Source organism: Asterias amurensis, chromosome 13 (genome assembly GCF_032118995.1).
Source record: "Asterias amurensis chromosome 13, ASM3211899v1".
Classification (NCBI taxonomy): domain Eukaryota; kingdom Metazoa; phylum Echinodermata; class Asteroidea; order Forcipulatida; family Asteriidae; genus Asterias; species Asterias amurensis.
The window spans coordinates 4,299,328-4,318,005 of record NC_092660.1 but is presented as its reverse complement, the minus strand read 5'-3'; the positions used below and the strand labels follow the sequence as shown (position 1 = coordinate 4,318,005).

Sequence of the window (18,678 nt, the reverse complement as noted above, 5' to 3'; positions counted from 1 at the left end):
TTAATGAGCGTTACCTCACCTCATTAATAGTAGGTTTGGTGGTGCAAGTAGGTTTGACGTTGCAACAAAACACTGGTGACATTCCAAGGTCTTTTTCGAAACCCACGACTCTGTTTTACGATTGCGGACAAGTCGTAAAAAATGTCTTTCGTGCTAAGTGAAAACGGCTGGGCTGCTCACTCGAAATGACTTGAGGGGTGTCCCAAACTAAATAGTAACCAATGCTAAATGGTTAATATTCAAAATAATACTCAACAATCTTTTGAAATCTCTCAGCCTCTTGAAAACAAATCAGAATATAATTTCCAAACAAGTAAACTTCAGAATGGTGCTTTTTTCTAAAAACCGACTCGCTGCCAGTTTACTTGAGGCATTCCTCCCATTCCCATACCAAATAGTATCAAATCTCCTCAAATGGCTTTCCCGGCCAAACTAGATTGAGGTCGCCCTTCTATTTTATAGCCTCCACTGTGAGTCCTGTGACCACTCTCTCTCGAGATATTTGGAGTGTTTTACAATGCACCTCAAAAAATCGTGCGACAAGCTTAAAAAATAACTACCCAACGCTGTTAATTGTAAATCGAGGGTTCTACTGGATTCATAGTTCAATATTGCTCTCTATTGTTGGAATTCCAACTAGCTGGCCGCATTTCGAAACATTAAGTTTTACCTTTCAGGTTTCTGACCCAATCAAATTTGAGGCCTACAAAGGTCCTTTGTCAAAGATAAAAATATGACCTTTTTTTGACGTTTTCATTTGGTTGTCATAGTAAAAGCTACAAGAAAGTCGATCACGTTTCTAGTGGCGTGCGATCTGTGAGGTAAACTTTTTTAATTTTGAGGGGGTTAAATGGCCATTGGCCGCTAATTTGAAGTTTAACCGGATCCCATCCAATGAAAATGCGGACACCCAGTCAGTAACGGCATGGTGGCCAGTGAAAACAGTTTTAAAGTTGTCCGCCATTATTAATTTTTAATTTGATTTCAAATTTCAAAAGGTGGGGGGCGAGAAACTTTTGCTTTCGATTTGTTTTTAGTGTTTGTATGAGGTTTGTTGGGTGCACACATAAGTCAAAACTCTTGCGCCAAGGATGACAATAATTATTATTAAAAACATGTGTTTTAATTGATATTCCGGGGATCAAGTTGAATTGTTCTGTGATTGTGCAATATTTGACATGTTATCATAACTTTACCCGCGGTTTTGTGCTCAACTTTTGCGGAAATTTTGGGATTTGCCTAAAATATTGCACCTAAGCTTTCCATTTTATGACATTTGTTGAACCGGTTGAAATTTGGATTGGGAAAATTCACTTTTTAGGGTGGGGGAATCTTCACTTTTGCCGAATCCCAATTAAAGTACGTCTGTTACTTAGAAAATTGAACAGAGAGGTGTCACATCAAGACTCAAACTTTATTTTACCATCTTTTTACAGCTGGAGACTCTTCAGCCTGGAGTGTTGTTGCAGCACCATTCGAGACAGGCCGCTGAGCCACACAATATAAATACCGCCCTCTTGTGATAAAGTTATCAGATAGTGGAAATCAAGATGGCAACCCACAGTGATGACGATGACTTGCTCTCATTCGAACCTTCCTTGCGGAATATCATCGACCAGACTTCCTTGAAATGGGTTTTTGTTGGAGGAAAAGGAGGAGTAGGAAAGACAACATGCAGGTATATTGTAATAACTTGAGGTCGTCTTTGTTTAAATTATTAAAATCAGCGTTTAATTAAACCGTCAGATTTGTTACACGTCATCTTGTTGTTTTTTGATGCAGGAAGTTACACAGTCGGTTTTCGCACGTGATATCATATGTAGGGTTTGCATGTACCGGCCGGTAGCACAGTAAACAGCATAGAGCAAGGATGGTATAATGATGCTCTATGGTATAACAGTAACTCTATCCTATATTGTATGTGCAAACCTTTTGACGAAAAAAGTCAAACACCTACCACGGTACCAGAGCCCAGAGCCAAATGAACACAAATTTCCAAAATTGAGATTAACAACCATTGTATCGTAGGAGGTCCTGTTTTCAAGGTGTCCCATTAGCGTGGCAAATCTTTAACCTCCCTCTAGATACAATTTTTTTTGTTTATTTTCCAAGCAAAGGGTCTCCTCTCCCTTGACCAAAACTTAGAAACACGTAAGGCTCCACTGGTTATTTGCACTTGTATCGTAGGATGTCCTGTTTTCGAGGTGTCCCTAAAATCGTGGCAAATCTTTTACCTCTCTATGCGCGATGTAAACAGTCCCTAGATAAAAATTGTGTGGTTTTATTTGCCAAGCAAAGAGTCTCCTTTCCCTTGACCAAAATATTTAGAAACACATAAGGCTCCACTGGTTACTTGCACTTTTAAATGCAATAAGTTTGGTATTTTAGGCATTTCTACAAGGTACAAAAATATGTCATAATGTTAAGGCCATATAAAAATATTTGCCCACCGAAAAAGTTTCATCAAACACTATGTCAATTCACAATTCACGATGATCAAATCATGTGACTGAACATTCTGCTGAGCATTCTGGAAAAAACAACACAAAGGCTTAAAGAAGCCATGTGCCTTATATTATTTTCTTTAAAAAAATGAGATTTTGTTTTTTACCCTCGTATCAATATTATTATAAATATTAAAATTTAAATATCAGCTTTGTGATTCAAGTATCACTTTTTGTTTTTACGCTTTGTTATAAATATTAAGGGGATTTGTTTTTTTTTTTTTGCAAATTACCATGGTAATTTTTAAAATTTCTTAAAAAATATTTGTAATAAAATGAAGACAACTATTGGCTATAGAGCCATACATAGAGCACTTGCAGTCACTGCAGATATTTCTTCCACGGATGGCTTCACCGGGAAACCATTCTTTCACGTTTTCCTCAAAAACAGGAAAAACTCAAAACAAATGGGACCAGTTGAAGTCATTGAAGATCGGTGTGTGGTGTGAAAGTTTCAATGTCCATTAAGTTTTCATTTATTTTTGCATTCTTAATATAATCAAATGAAGATAATTAGGGCATCGGTTGATATATGGCATCATTATTTTTTTCCCAATCCAAAGAAAAAGGCATAATACCGTGAAAACTGGGAAAAGGAGGAAACATGTAAGCCTCGGGTTGGGTGGGCTTCAGCTGTCTTGCCCGCCAACCGGCTATTCCTTGAACGAAAAACCTAAACAGTGGATGGTTTGTGTAGAGGCTGATTAAAATAATACATTTTTATTCACATTTTAAAAATATTTCTTTGTGTTTTATTTTCTTTCCAGCTGCAGTCTAGCTGTTCAGCTTTCAATGCACCGTGAGTCCGTCCTCATCATATCTACGGATCCCGCTCATAACATCTCGGATACTTTTGATCAGAAGTTCTCCAAGGTGCCAACGTTAGTTCGTGGTTACACCAACCTCTTCGCCATGGAGATTGATCCGAACCTTGGTATAGGAGAGCTACCGGACGACTACTTTGATGATGACAGTAAGAGTTTCTCAATAAATATTGCTGGGTTTATTTCAGAAATAATATGTTCATAACCTTTAAAGGCACTGCAGCCAATTTCACAAAACGATAGGATTATTAATCCTTTCCGAGTTAGAATGAGTAACTAGTCTTAACTTAGGATTAATCTTAAAGGCAGTGGACACTATTGATATTTACTCAAAATAATTATTGGCATAAAACCTTTCTTGGTGCCAAGTAATCGGGAGAGGTTGATGGTATAAACCATTGTAAGAAACGGCTCCCTCTGAAGTGCCATAGTTTTCGAGAAAGAAGTCATTTTCCACGAATTTGATTTTGAGACCTCAGATTTAGAACTTGAGGTCTCAAAATCAACCATCTACATGTAAACACACACAACTTTGTGTGACTAGGGTTATTTTTCTTTCATTCATATCTGGCAAGTTTGATGACCGCTTGAGCTCAAATTTTCACAGGTTTGTTATTTTATGCATATGTTGAGATACACCAACTGTGAAGGCTAGTCTTTGACAATTACCAATAGTGTCCACTGCCTTTAAGGTTCGCATGTTACAGTGCAAGGCTGGGGCTTGCCTAAGTCCTAAGATTAATCCTAAGCTAGGAATAGTTTGGTGAAATTAATTGCTGGACACCGTTGGTAACTGTCACAGACTCTCACTTGGTGTATCCCAAAATATTTAGAGAAAACAAATATGTACAAATTTGGACCACTAGCCCGTATTCCTGTAATTTAAGCCTGCTGGACTATATCGGAACAATGTAAAATGTGGCAGGCGAAATATGAAGTGGGAGCGATTTAAGCCCGGTTTATACTTCCTGCGACTGCGATTTCAAATTTTGACATCACAAATTCGCAACGAATAATTGCGCTAAACTCCTGCGAAACATTCGCTGCGCAAACAGCCCTGCTGACGTCAAAATTTGTATCGCATTCGCAGGAAGTGTGAACCTGGCTAAACTGGATTAGTGATTTTAAATGCTGTCTAATTATGCCTTTAGATGCCTTCAGATCCGATGTGGAGCAAAATGATGGCGAGGTTCACAAAAGAAAAGTTATTGGGTACAATGAAAACAAATCCTTGTTGAAACCTTTTATAAACGGCCTCATCCTAAACGCTTTAAAGGCAGTGGACACTATTGGTAATTGTCAAAGACTAGCCGTCATAGTTGGTGTATCTCAACATTTACAGAAAATAACTAACCTGTGAAAATTTGAGCTCAATCAGTCATCGAACTTGCGAGATAATAATGAAAGAACAAAACACCCTTGTCACACGAAGTTGTGTGCACTTAGATGGTTGATTTCGAGACCTCAAGTTCTAAATCTGAGGTCTCGAAATCAAATTTGTTGAAAATTACTTATTACCCGGAAACTATGGCACTTCAGAGTGTGCCGTTTCTCACAATGTTTTACCATCAACCTCTCCCTATTACTTGGTTTTATGCTAATAATTATTTTGAGTAGTTACCAATAGTGTCCACTGCCTTAACCAAGTGCATCTTTGATTCCACATCTGTTCTGAGCAATCTTTAATTGCAGAAAAGTGTTTTATCCTTGTGATCAATATGACTTCTCTTTGAATTTAGTTTTCAGGAACTCAGAGCTTGCATTTTTTTGTTCTATTTGATGTTTCTACAGGTCCTTGGGCCGTTGGAAAACAGTTAATGCAGGAACTAATGGGAGCTTTTCCTGGAATCGACGAGGCAGTCAGTTTTGCTGAAGTCATGAAGTAAGATTTATTCTCATTCCCAAACATCAAAATAAAAAAATGATAAACTTCAAACTAACAAGTTTAGATACTATTTGGTATTATCCTTTCATCGATTTGTGTGAGCACTGTGTAAATGTAGGCCTACTCAGTACTTTCCCAAGTTCTGTGAAAACAAATCAGAGGCAAATTTCTTGGGTGGGATTCGAACCCTTGATCTTTGTCAGTCTAGAGCTAGAGTAAGTCTTACCAACTACATGTAGACCATCGAGAATGCCTGGTAGCTGGAGGCAGTTCAAATCCTATGATTGAGAAGCAGGGGTGGATTTCACAAAGGTAGTCCTAACTTAGGACTAGTCCTAGGCAATGCTAAGAGATAGGAACAGTCCTGAGTTGCCTAGGACTAGTCCTAAGTTAGGACTACCTTTGTGAAATCCACCCCTGGTCTGTAGCTACTGGTCATTATCAGTGGTCTAGTTGAAAGACATCTCCTTTAGAATGGCAAAGGTTGGGGTTTGAATCCAACCCGAGAAATATACCTATCACAGAACTCAGAAAGTAATGAGTGTACAGTGCTTACACATATCAGTGTAAGGGTAAAACCAAATTATATATACTTTATCCCGATTCAAATTTAAAGGAACACGTTGCCTTGTATCGGTCGAGTTGGTCTTTGAAAAGCGTTTGTAACGTTTGTTATAAATTGCAAGGGTTGGAACGATGTTTGAAAAGTAGATTACAATGCTCCACACAAATTTGCTCGAAATTACGTGGTTTTCCTTTTACTTTGCGAACTAACACAGTCGGCCATTTATGGGAGTCAAACATTTGACTCCCATAAATGGCCGACCGTTTTAGTCGACGAGGTAATTAAATGGAAAACCACACAATTTCGAGTTATACTTCTGTGGGTAATTATATTCTACTTTTAAAATATCTTTCTAATCATACACCTGTATGCATTTTACAACAAACAGTTACAAAAGCTTTTCAAAGACCAACTCGACCAATCCAAGGCAACGTGTTCCTTCAACAAAGATTAGCCATACCATGTTATTTTTTTATATTTTTATTTCTAGTGAAGCTTTAATCTTGTTTGCGGGCTGTAACTATTGGCTTTTTATTTCTCCATAGATTGGTAAAGAACATGAATTTCTCTGTGGTTGTGTTTGACACTGCGCCAACAGGACACACGCTGAGATTGCTCTCATTCCCAGCTCTAGCAGAGAAAGGTCTCAGTAAACTCCTACAACTCAAGAATCAGTTCAACCCATTCATCCAACAGGTAGGCACGAAGGATAAGCTTTGGCGATATCAATTTATTTTATTCACGATATATCGCCGACAATATATCGCGATATTCGATATAATCGCGACTAATTAAATTTGACATCATCAGACAGTGAAGGTTGTAGAAGAGACAGTCATAGCATAAGAGAGGTGTTCTAATGACCTATTCTTCTGGTTTTACTCCAAACCTATGGGGTGCAAGATGTCTCAGCTAGAAAAATACATTGCGATCTTGCAATATTTAATTAATTTATTTAACTGCGATATATCGCAATATATCGTTATTTTGATTAAAACCAAATTGATCCGATATCGAAATCGTTTCCAAATTAGTATCGCGATATTCCATAATATCGTGATATCGCCAAGCTTAACGAAGGATGCCCAATATTTCATAAGTGAACTTCAAGACACTATTGGTAATTTTCAAAGAACAGTCTTCTATAAAATATCAAACCTGTGAAAGTTTGAGCTTGATTGGTCGTCGGAGTTGCAAGATAACTATGAAAGAAAAAAAACACCCTTGTCACACAAAGTTGTGTGCTTTTAGATGCTTGTTTTGAGACCTCGATTTCTAGTTCTGAGGTCTCAAAATCAAATTCGTGGAAAGTTACTTCTTTCTCAAAAACTATGTTACTTCAGAGGGAGCCGTTTCTCAGAATGTTTTATACTATCAACCTCTCCCCATTACTCGTCACCAAGAAAGGTTTTATGCTAATAATTATTTTGAGTAATTACCAATAGTGTCCACTGCCTTTAAGGGAAAAGTTTACCTTCAGTTTTTGGAACCGTTTGATTGCATTTGAGGGCATAGATGATTCTTGTGTTTGAAGTAGCAAATTCATATTTAGCAGCACAGGCTGTATACTCCCAAGGGAGCTGAGATGGTTTAAAGGCAGTGGACACTATTGGTAATTACTCAAAATAATTATTAGCATAAAACCTGTCTTGGTGACAAGTAATAGGGAGAGGTTGATAGTATAAAACATTGTGAGAAACGGCTCCCTCTGAAGTGCCATAGTGCCATAGAAAGAAGTAATTTTCCACGAATTTGATTTCGAGACCTCAGATTTAGAACTTGAGGTCTCGAAATCAACCATCTAAACGCACACACCTTCAGGTGACAAGGGTGTTTTTTTCTTTCATTCATATCTCGCAAGTTCGATGACCGATTGAGCTCAAATTTTCACAGGTTTGTTATTTTATGCATATGTTGAGATACACCAACTGTGAAGGCTAGTCTTTGACAATTACCAATAGTGTCCACTGCCTTTAAAAAATGCAATAAATGGCCTAGTTACCAGTGGTACAATTATTTGACTGCAATGAGCATCATTGACTGACAGATTTGACCACTACAGTTGTTTTTAAGAGGGAACTTTCAAACAGGGTTAGCCCTTAACTTTTTCAGCGACTTGCCAGCAGGACAAGTTAGCTCGTCACTTCACTGTCCATCATCCTTTTCACTGGCAATAATTCAATAGAAATAAAGAAGTTATTTCACACCGAACTAGACAGTCAAACCACTTAAAGTTAATTTTGTCTGGTCCTCTCGTGTTTTAACTGGCAATCGGCCAGCGGACCACTGTTAAAGATATGGACACTATTGGTAATTGTCAAAGACAAGCCTTCACAGTTGGTATATCTCAAAATGTGCATAAAATAACAAACCTGTGAAAATTTGAGCTCAATTGGTCGCCGAAGTTGCGAGATATTAATGGGGAAAAAAATGCCCTTGTCGTACCATGGTCACACGAAGTTGTGTGCTTTCAGATTCTTGATTTCGAGACCTCAAATTCTAAATCTGAGGTCTTGAAATCAAATTCGTGGAGAATTACTTTTTTTGTCGGAAACTACGTCACTTCAGAGGGAGCCGTTTCTCACAATGTTTTATACTATCAACCTCTTCCCATAACACTCGTAATCAAGAAAGGTTTTATAATAATAATTTTTTTGAGTAGTTACCAATAGTGTCCACTGCCTTTAAAGGAGATCTTTGGATTACTACAACTCATACTCATTTTTATTTATATATTTTCTGTAAACATTTCCTTTTTTAATGTTTAAGTTTTAATTCTTGCTGGTTGTCTTTTAAACACAATTCAGCTCTTGGGCCGTGATGTTTTAAAAATATTTTTAATAAACCTATAATATTATTTAATTATTTTTATAGATTGGAGGCATGCTTGGTTTGCCAGACATCAGCGCCAACGAGGTACTTGGTAAACTTGAAGACACTGTTCCTGTTATTAAGAGCGTCAGGGAAGCCTTCAACGATCCAGTAAGTCAAACCTTTGATTGATCAGTAAATAGATGCATTAATCCTTACCTTCTGAAGCCCTCCTCTCCTTAAAGGCAGTGGACACTATTGGTAATCACTCAAAATAATTATTATCATAAAACCTTTCTTTGTGATCAGTAATGGGGAGAGGTTGATGGTATAAAACATTGTGAGAAACGGCTCCTCTGAAGTGCCATAGTTTTCGAGAGAGAAGTAATTTTCCACGAAGTTGATTTCGAGACCTCAAGTTTAGAACTTGAGGTCTCGAAATCAAATTTGTGGAAAATCATGACTGGACAAGGTTTTTGTTTTAAATGTTGACTTCACAGTCTGTTTAATATCTTTCAATTCTGTTGAGTGTTGAAGAATAAGGGAATCAATGTGTGGTGAAGAGGTTTTCAACTAGTGGTTTAATCCCAACGAGGCCTGGTTCTTGATAATTTTACCGAGACGAAGTCGAGGTAAATTATAAAGAACCAGGCCTCGGTCAAAAACATCATCACTTTTTGGTCTAAAAGTAAAATAAATGCAAAAATTATAATTGTTAAACGATTTCTTTAAACACAACACCCCTCCAGCTATGCAATGGTAGAGCCCTCCGCTGCCCTCCCGTAAACAACTCCTTATCCCGTCACAGCGTGCAACAATTGTACACTGCATTTTCTGACACCTACTCAGTCAGACTCGGTTTATGACAGGTGCTGAAACAGCTGAAGTCTGAGCCCCTAACTAGCTTCAGACTTCATGGGTTAATTGATACACACGTGTGAATGTAATTTCATTTGTAGTATGTGGACTTGAGCTTGTTCCTATTAGTTACCTGTGGTGACACGTTATAAATTAGTATACACATAATGAATGTTTATGAGTGCAATGGTGCGAATATGTTCATGAGTTGAAAGATGGAATGTTCTATTCAACGAAGGGGAGCCGAGTTGAATGAAACATTCCAGCTTTCAACTCATGAACATATTCGCACCGTTGCACGAATGAGAAACATTCATTATTTGTTTTATATAACATCCCAGTAGATCATTGTCATTTTGATTGAAAGATACAACTTTCAAAACAAACAATTAAAAGTGTAGGCCTACAATTTTTAATTGTGAAATTACACCCGTTTCTCAATGTGCATTCTGTACAGCTATTTTGAGACACGCAGATGCCGAATGCTATACTGATTTTACTGATAAATATGCCTTGCAGTAACACTGCTGCATTACCAAAGACACGCGCATGCAGTTGTGTTATTGCACGAGGGATAAAGGAGGATGGGTAGCGGTTTGTCGCAGAATATGGCACTCGCATACGACCAGATCTTGGGATCAGCTGGCTGGCAAGCGCATCATGAAGCGGATGGTTAGCATCATTCAGCTTAGCATATTTAGCTTGCCAGCCAGCAGATCCCCATAGAAGTTGAGTACACGGGCCCGATTTCAACTGGGATAGATTCTTTTAGTTATCGTTCAGTACAATAAATTTCGGTTCAGTAACAATGTTGAGAGCCACAAGCCCTGTGGTCTTGAGGAATTTCCTCCCCAATTCCAGCCCTGTAGACCCATTTATACTATCATTGTATCTCGTTAAAGACAGTGAACACTTTTGGTAATTGTAAAAGATTAGTCTTCACAGTTGGTGTATCTCAACATATGCATAAAATAAACAATCTGTGAAAATTTGAGCTCAATCGGTCGTCGAAGTTGCGAGATAAGAAATGAAAGAAAAAACACCCTTGTCACACGAAGTTGTGTGTTTTCTGATGCTTGATTTCAAGACCTCAAATTCTAAACTTGAGGTCTCGAAATCAAATTCGTTGAGAATTACTTCTTTCTCAAAAACTACTCCACTTCAGAGAGAGCCATTTCTCACAATGTTTTATACTATCAACCTCTCCCCATTACTCGTTACCAAGTAAGGTTTTATGCTAATAATTATTTTGAGTAATTACCAATAGTGTCTACTGCCTTTAAATGGACTTTCACCATGACGAATCCATAATATTGCAGTTCATGTCCTAACATCCGCATTGTCAATCTTTCAACAGCCCATCTCCCCAAAACCTCCAACAGCTTATCACCCAGCCAGGTGCCCAAATAATTATGTCTGAGCGATGCCTAATTGCGTGGTTCCCTCGGCCAGGATGAAAGCTTAAAATAAGAATAGCTAAATCTTATATAGCGCAAAAAATCATTAAAAGAAGTTTAAGAGTTGTCCACGGTTGAAGCTGTTGTATAGTGAAGATGGTTGGGCATCCGCAACTTGGGTCAGGTGTTTGAAAAGGTCTTGGAAGCATGTGATAAAAGTCCTTTGTGTGGTGGTGGCAAGAGGTTTGCGAGGAGTGAGAAATCTTGGAGATTGATGTTGGCAACTGTACCCCCCCCCCAGTGGTGACAGTGTTGGAGACTTTGAATATTATTTTTATAAATCTCCGCTTTTCTTAATTTCAGGACCAGACGACCTTTGTCTGCGTCTGCATCGCTGAGTTTCTCTCCTTGTACGAGACGGAGAGACTCGTCCAAGAACTTGCCAAGAACGACATCGACACTCACAACATCATCGTTAATCAACTCCTTCTGAAGGAGGAAGGTGAGGAGAAGACATCCATGTGTAAGATGTGCGCAGCCAGGATCAAGATGCAGCATAAGTATTTAGATCAGGTAGGTTTGGTTTCTTTGTTTCTTTGTTTCTTTGTTTATCAAGGGAACTGGGCAACTCCCGCTGGGGATATAAACGTCAAGCTGGCAACAGCCAATCTTTCTCATACAAACATTGACGTCTATGATTATGAATTGCACAATTTAAGAACTTGAGATTCAGTTGCACAACGACAATACGTATTCCCGCTATTATGAAACCAGCTGGTTAGCTTGGGGGATTCGAACCCATTACCTTGTAATTGCAAGTCCTTGCAGCCTAACCACTTGACAAGGTTGGCCCCACACTACCACTTCCAATTTAGTATAAACGATCGGCGATAACAGTTTTATACTTGTAGTGGGAATACAATGTCAACAAACCAAGCAGCCAGGCCAAGTTTGCGTGGAAAAGCCTGGTTTCTTATGCTCCTACCGCAGAAGCACTCAAAAGCAGCTACATGTATGCTTGTCCAGGCACACTCAGGCATGCAAATCTTCCGCGTTTCCGCGGAATTCCGCTTTTTTTATCATGAACAAAAACAAAAAACGAAAATATGTATATATATATATTTGTTTTTTAAGATTTTTTTTTTAGCCTAATATATGCCTGGCATTAACAGTGTACAACTACAATCATGTAAAATAAGCCTAGTACATGCTAAAAGTGCACCTAAGAGCATAATAAACCTCAACATTTTTTAGGGTACCATTGTCGGTATCATGTCCCCTGGCGTTTCGGCTGCCTCGCTCCGCACTTGCGTTGGGCCTTTGAAAATTTTCCTCTTTTTTTTCAACGGGCAGTTGCATGCCTGCACACTAATGCGGTGCTTGCATGGTTCGTTTACATTAATATTGGCTTCTTATATTGCGCTCAGGTCCGTCACTCAGTGAGGCTCGTGGCGCTCCAACATTATTACCCCTGGTCACTGGGCATTAAATCATTCCTTAAACCATCTCAGCTCCCTGGGGAGTATACAGCCTTGTGCAACAAATGCGCTACACGGAAAGTGTCTTGCTCAGGGACACAAGTTGTATTGTATACCCACTGTGTGTTACGTGACAGTACTCCGTCACACAGTGAGGATCGTGGCGCTTCCAACATCATTACCCCTGGTCACTGGGCATTAAATCATTCCTTAAACCATCTCAGCTCCCTGGGGAGTATACAGCCTTGTGCAACAAATGCGCTACTTGGCTAAATCAATCACAAGAACCATATCTGCCCTCACAGGTACCCATTTACCCCTGGGTGGAGAGAAGCAATTACAGGGAAGTGTCTTGCTCAGGGACACAAGTTGTATTGTATACCAACTGTGTGTTGCGTGACAGTACTCCAGTCGCAGATTGTGTTACGGAATTTAAGTAATGCTAATAATATCAGGCCTTTAATAGGCGTAGTGAAACAACAGCCAAAGGACACTGAACTGAAACAAGTTCTTAAAGGAACACGATGCCTTGGATCGGTCGAGTTGGTCTTTGAAAAGCGTTTGTAACCGTTTTTTATAAAATGCATATGGGTAGAAAGATGTTGTAAAAGTAGAATACAATGATCCACACAAACATGCCTCGAAATTGCGTGGTTTTCCTTTTACCTCGTCGACTAACACGTCGGCCATTTATGGGGGTCAAAATTTTGACTCCCATAAATGGCCGACCATGTTAGTTCGCACAGTAGAAGGAAAACCACGCAATTTCGAGGCAAACTTGTGTGGATCATTGTATTCTACTTTTATAACATCTTTCCAACCATATGCATTTTATAACAAACGGTTACAAACGCTTTTGTTTTGACCAACTCGTCCGATCCAAGGCAACGTGTTCCTTTAAGAGTGTTTTCTTATTGGTGTTGACCTTGGTTTTGAATACCCTCATGTTCATTTAATTCTCAAGCATTATGTTTAGCTTGACACTTTTTTGAAATTAGTTTGTTTGTGTATCGGCCAAAGTTTGCCAAATCGGCATGCAATTTGCGCGTATCAACCGGATATGTTGCCTTGAGTGAGTGATCTCAGTTTGCAAACTCAGAAAATTTTACTGCACTCAGAATATTGATTTCGCAAAAACAGTGTACACTGTGACTTGCTGTTTACAAAAAGGTTCCGCCTGAAAAAAAAACCTATTAAACCTTCGTGTAACAGCCAATCACAGAGTGGATACGATCGAACACATTACTTGAAGGCAGTGGACACTATTGGTGATTACTCAAAATAATTATTAGCATTAAACCTTTCTTGGTGACGAGTAATAGGGAGAGGCTGATGGAATAAAACATTGTGAGAAACGGCTCCCTCTGAAGTGCCATAGAAAGAAGTAATTTTCCACGAATTTGATTTAGAGACCTCAGATTTAGAACTTGAGATCTCGAAATCAACCATCTAAACGCACACAACTTCGTGTTACAACTCTGGTTTTTTCCCATTATTATCTCGCAAGTTCGATGACAGATTGAGCTCAAATTTTTACAGGTTAGTTATTTTATGAATATGTTGAGATACACCAACTGTGAAGGCTAGTCTTTGACAATTACCAATAGTGTCCACTGCCTTTAAATTCTTTTAACTTAATCCTTATACAAACGTTACAGGTTCATTGGCCAACAAAACACACACTCTTTTTTTTTATGAACGGACACTTAACTTTAATTAATTAACTTATCAAACGAATTTTCTACAAAACACAGCCAATACTCACGTTAACTTTGTTTATGTTTCGGCTGGTGTCACTAGTCATTTTTAGTAATTAGTCATTTCTCTAGTTTATTCATTTTGTGACCTAGGGCTAGCTGATGGGGCGTTATTCCTGAGGTCACATTTCCAAATCCCATTGTAGTAAACTTTCTTCTTTATTCACCCAAAAATTAAAGTCTGGACTTTGTTTAAATCTACTTTTTCAGATTGAGGATCTATATGAGGACTTCCACATCACTAAACTACCTCTTCTACAGTATGAAGTGCGCGGGGATGAGAAGGTAAAAGACTTCTCTAACTTCCTCATTGAACCCTACAAAAGATTCCAGAAAAACAATAAAGTGGGTAATTTATGACGCCTTGACATTGCATAAAGACCCGGGCCCAATTTTATAGAGCTGCTTAAGCAAAAGATTTTGCTTAAGCAAAAAAATCTTTGCTTTGTAAAACTCCACTCAATTGTTATTCTAAGTAAACAACAGCTAAATATTAGTCACAGGCAATGTGCATGGCATTAAATTTTTGCCACTAACATGTGTAAAACAAGCAAGCTATTTTCTTGCTTAAGCAAATTTTTTGCTTAAGCAGCCCTGGGCTCCATATCATAGAGCTGCTTAAGCACAAAAAGTCGCTCAGCAAAACAAAATTATGCTTACCAGAACAGGGTTACCAGCCAAAATAGCCCTGTGTTAAGTAAAAGCAAATATAAAGTGATTTAAATGACAAGTGGTCAAATTGTTCAGGTTTTTGCTAAAGTGGTAAGCGTCATTGCCCAATTCCACAGCACAAACAATTCTGCTTACCAGAATAAAGTCACCAGCCATGTGTACTGCTCTGTTTCTGCAGCTGTTTGAGGTTTAGGTCTAGGTCTGGAAAATCTGGCGATCTGTCCATGGCCCTTTTTTTTTTAGAGCTGCCTAAGCACAAAAGTAAGCGCAACAAAAGTATGCTTACCAGAATAAAGCTATCGGCCAAAATACCATGTCATTGCACCAGCTTGTTTTGCTAAGCAGGAATTTGTTTGGACTATTTCGTGCTTAAGCAGCTCTATGAAATTTAGCCCAGGTGGCCAAAGTTAACAAGGTTTGTTTGAAGCTGTTAGTGGATGAATTTTCAAATTGATTTTGTTGTCAAGGACTCTAGCCTTGTGTTATCCTGCCATTTATAACCAACATTCTCAGTCTGTCAAAACAAAACCTGATATCTGCTACCCAGTTCTAACCATCTATAGAGTGATAGAGGCATGGCTTCAGTTGTTTTCAGAATAATTCATACTTTTGCAGTGTCATGGCCGAGCGGTTAAGAGCACCGGATTCAAGCACTGGTGTTTGATCAGCAGGGTGTGGGTTCGGATCTCGGTCGTGACACTTGCTACATAAAATTGGGGAGGTAGTGCTTTCTGCTCTACCGGCCAGGCTTCGAATTGATGATACCCAAGCCTACATTCCTATGGACTGTAAAAGGGGTAACCCTGTTTCAGCCCCAGGAGTAGGTGGCAATGGCCTCTGGAAAAAATAATTGTAGCCCACACCTTGAAGTGGCCTTCAGGCCTTGTGTGTCAGGTGACTTGCATAAAAATATAAAAAAATAAAACCTGAAAAGCCATCGATGCCAAGCAAAAAGAGATAGCCACAGCTTGTAGGAGTCTCAAACAACGTAAGTGACAAAGTTGATTTGGGTCAATATATACATTGACATCTCAAACAGTGCCCACAGTCAGTTTTAAGGCCAGTTTATAGTCGGACGCGCGATGGTCGCGCAACGGAAATCTTGCACACAATCCTAAGACTGAGGCCTAAAAACCGTGTCTTTTTATGATCGCGCGTCTAGATTTCCGACGCCCGACCATCGCGCGCGAACCGACTATAACTCGGCCTTTCGGCAAATAGGTTTTCATTGCATTTTGAGGGTAACAACAGTAAATAAAACATTGAGGTAATTTAAGGTAATTTAAAACACTGACATCTGATAATTAACCAGTGCGGTTTTTAACCTATTTCTAAATGAATTAAGTTATGTTCTAATATCAGTAATATTTTCCAGAGAAGCCATTCTTGGGTTCCATTAATAATTTTTTCATGTAAACACTGTTTTCAGTTGATAACCTTTTAAGACACTGGACACTATTGGTTATTTTAAAAGACCAGTCTTCTCACTTGCTGTTTTTCCACATAATGCATAAAATAACAAACCTGTGAAAAATTGAACTCAATTGGTCATCAAAGTTGCGAGATTATAATCACAGAAAAAAAACACCCTTGTCACACGAAGTTGTGTGCTTTTAGATGGTTGATTTCGAGACCTCATATTCTAAATCTGAGGTCTCGAAAATCAAATTCATGGAAAATTACTTCTTTCTCCAAAACTATGTCACTTCAGAGGGAGTCGTTTCTCACAATGTTTTATACTATAAACCTCTCCCCATTACTCGTCATCAAGAAAGGTTTTATGCTAATAAATATTTTGAGTAATTACCAATAGTGTCCACTGCCTTTAAAGGATTTGGGTACTTTTTCAAAGTGTCCATAGATTTACATTCAACTTACAGGGTTTGAAGATAATGATAGAGGATGGCTTCCCTTCAAATTTTACTTACTGAGATGCTGTAGTTTTTGAGAAACGAGTAAAACAATGTCATGAAAATATGTTTGTACATGCTTAAAATAATGTTCGTCTCATGAGACGAAAATTATTTTCATGACATTGTTTTACTCATTTCCCAAAAACTACAGCACCTCAGCACATAATATTTTCAGGGAAGCTTTCTACCATCATTATCTTCGAACTGTGTACGTTTAGTGTAAATCTGTGGACATTAAGTTTTTTTGTCCTACAAAAAGTACATACACCCTTTAAGGTGTCTCTACAAGGCTTTGGTATGGGTTTTGTTTACTTAGAATAAGTATATGTATATTTTGTATATCTGCTATGCTTAGTATTGAATTATGGGGAGGCGTTGTATAATGGCAAGCATGGATGGTTTTGCCCATGTTTGATCTGGATGTGGTGCTGTAAAATTTAATGCATCTATGTGCCAACATGCAGTGAGGCCCTTTATGCATGTTGGGACGCAGTGACAAAATTATCCTCCATCAAGTTTTCTTACACATTAAAAAGAGTATCACAGAACTGCTGTATTTCAAACATCTTTAGGAGAAATTACATCCTAAGTTATTGGGGGGGGGGAGGAAATATGGATTTTTTCGGGTGGGATATTGTCACGGCTTCCATGTAGTATGAAATTTATCATTGCAGCATTTTGTTCACGATTGTGCATCCATGATTGCTAAATAAAAACGTGAGCAAATTGTGATAACGGTCAGACAGCTCTATTACTCAAAGTTCCGATGATGGTCGGCCGACCATCGCTTCGAAAATGACATAAAATGACTCAGATAAAATATTCTCACTTCATACCTTTGGAATAATATGTACTTTCAGTCGGGTAAACTATTTTGTCATAAGTTGGAAGCAATTATATTTTTATGTCTGTAAATGATTTAATTTACCATATAAGAGTTTTTTTCTTCTTTAAAAACAACATGAACTTCAGAATATTATATTAAAGTTAGACTCAGGGACTGCTGTGGTTATAAACATCGCCAGTTAAGTTCTTTTTTGTGTAAAGCATTTCAGTAATAAAACTAAACTGCATTCAGTTAAGCATTACAAAATTCTTATGACTGGTGTTAATTAGGATTTGGGGGCCGGTGCGTACTAGTGATCTGTCAGAATGGGAGACTTTGGGACGCTAGGTGGCAGCAGACTTACCAGGTAAATTTCCATTGTTTACGTAGTTCTGAGCGTGCGCACATGCACGAGAACAATGGATTTTACCTGGTAAGTCTGCTGCCACCTACGTCCCAAAAGTCTCCCATTATGGATTCCAGCTTGAGGAAAAAGGGGAACATATACCATTGTTTTTATATAATGTAAAACTTATCTCTGAAACTGTGAAATATTTATTTCAAATGTCAAAAGGGTGTAGCGTTTTTGAGATATCGCCAAATTTCCAGAGTGGTTTATGAAATAATAAACTAGTTTTTATCCCCCAAAATTTGTATCTCAGTTTTGTATACAAACTACGGATTATTCTCCCTGCGCATTTCAAGCAATAGCTCAACAATGCCATCACCTTTTGAAAAGAAATTTTCCCAGGTTAGTTTGATTTAATACAACTACTGTAATGTGGGATTAAAGCAATCGAACCCTTCCAAAAACCAAAGGTACACATGTAGACATTCCCTTTTAGTAGGAAACATGGTGGCCAAGCTATAAGGCCCGGTCCCACTGCAGCAAGAACGATAACGATGCAAAGAGAACGCATTCCATTGGTTGAATGAGCGTGTTCGTATTCTGCGTAGAGCAATTCAACCAATAGAATGCATTTTCTTTGCACCGTGATCGTTATTGTTTTCGTTATCGCTGCAGTGTGACTCGCCCTCTATGGTACATTTTCCTATGCTTAGCAGTTTGTGGGCTACGAGGCCGTTTGAGATTTAACCCACATGTACATAATGTATCCTTGAACCAGAATTGAATTAAAGATTTGTTATGAATTTATGAGAAATTGGAAACGCCTTCAAATTGTTGCT

The 18,678-nt window shown here is 38.4% G+C and overlaps 1 protein-coding gene across 1 annotated transcript; it reads left to right on the top strand.

Annotated features, from left to right (window-relative positions):
- Positions 1–1,549: 1,549 nt before the first annotated feature.
- Positions 1,550–18,653, top strand: LOC139946189 (ATPase ASNA1 homolog). Its single transcript, XM_071943813.1, has 7 exons — positions 1,550–1,678; positions 3,272–3,477; positions 5,120–5,210; positions 6,324–6,474; positions 8,653–8,760; positions 11,208–11,417; positions 14,290–18,653. The coding sequence occupies exons 1-7, from the start codon at positions 1,551–1,553 to the stop codon at positions 14,437–14,439; spliced, it is 1,044 nt and encodes a 347-aa protein (XP_071799914.1). The 5' UTR covers position 1,550; the 3' UTR covers positions 14,440–18,653.
- The last annotated feature ends 25 nt before the right edge of the window (positions 18,654–18,678 follow it).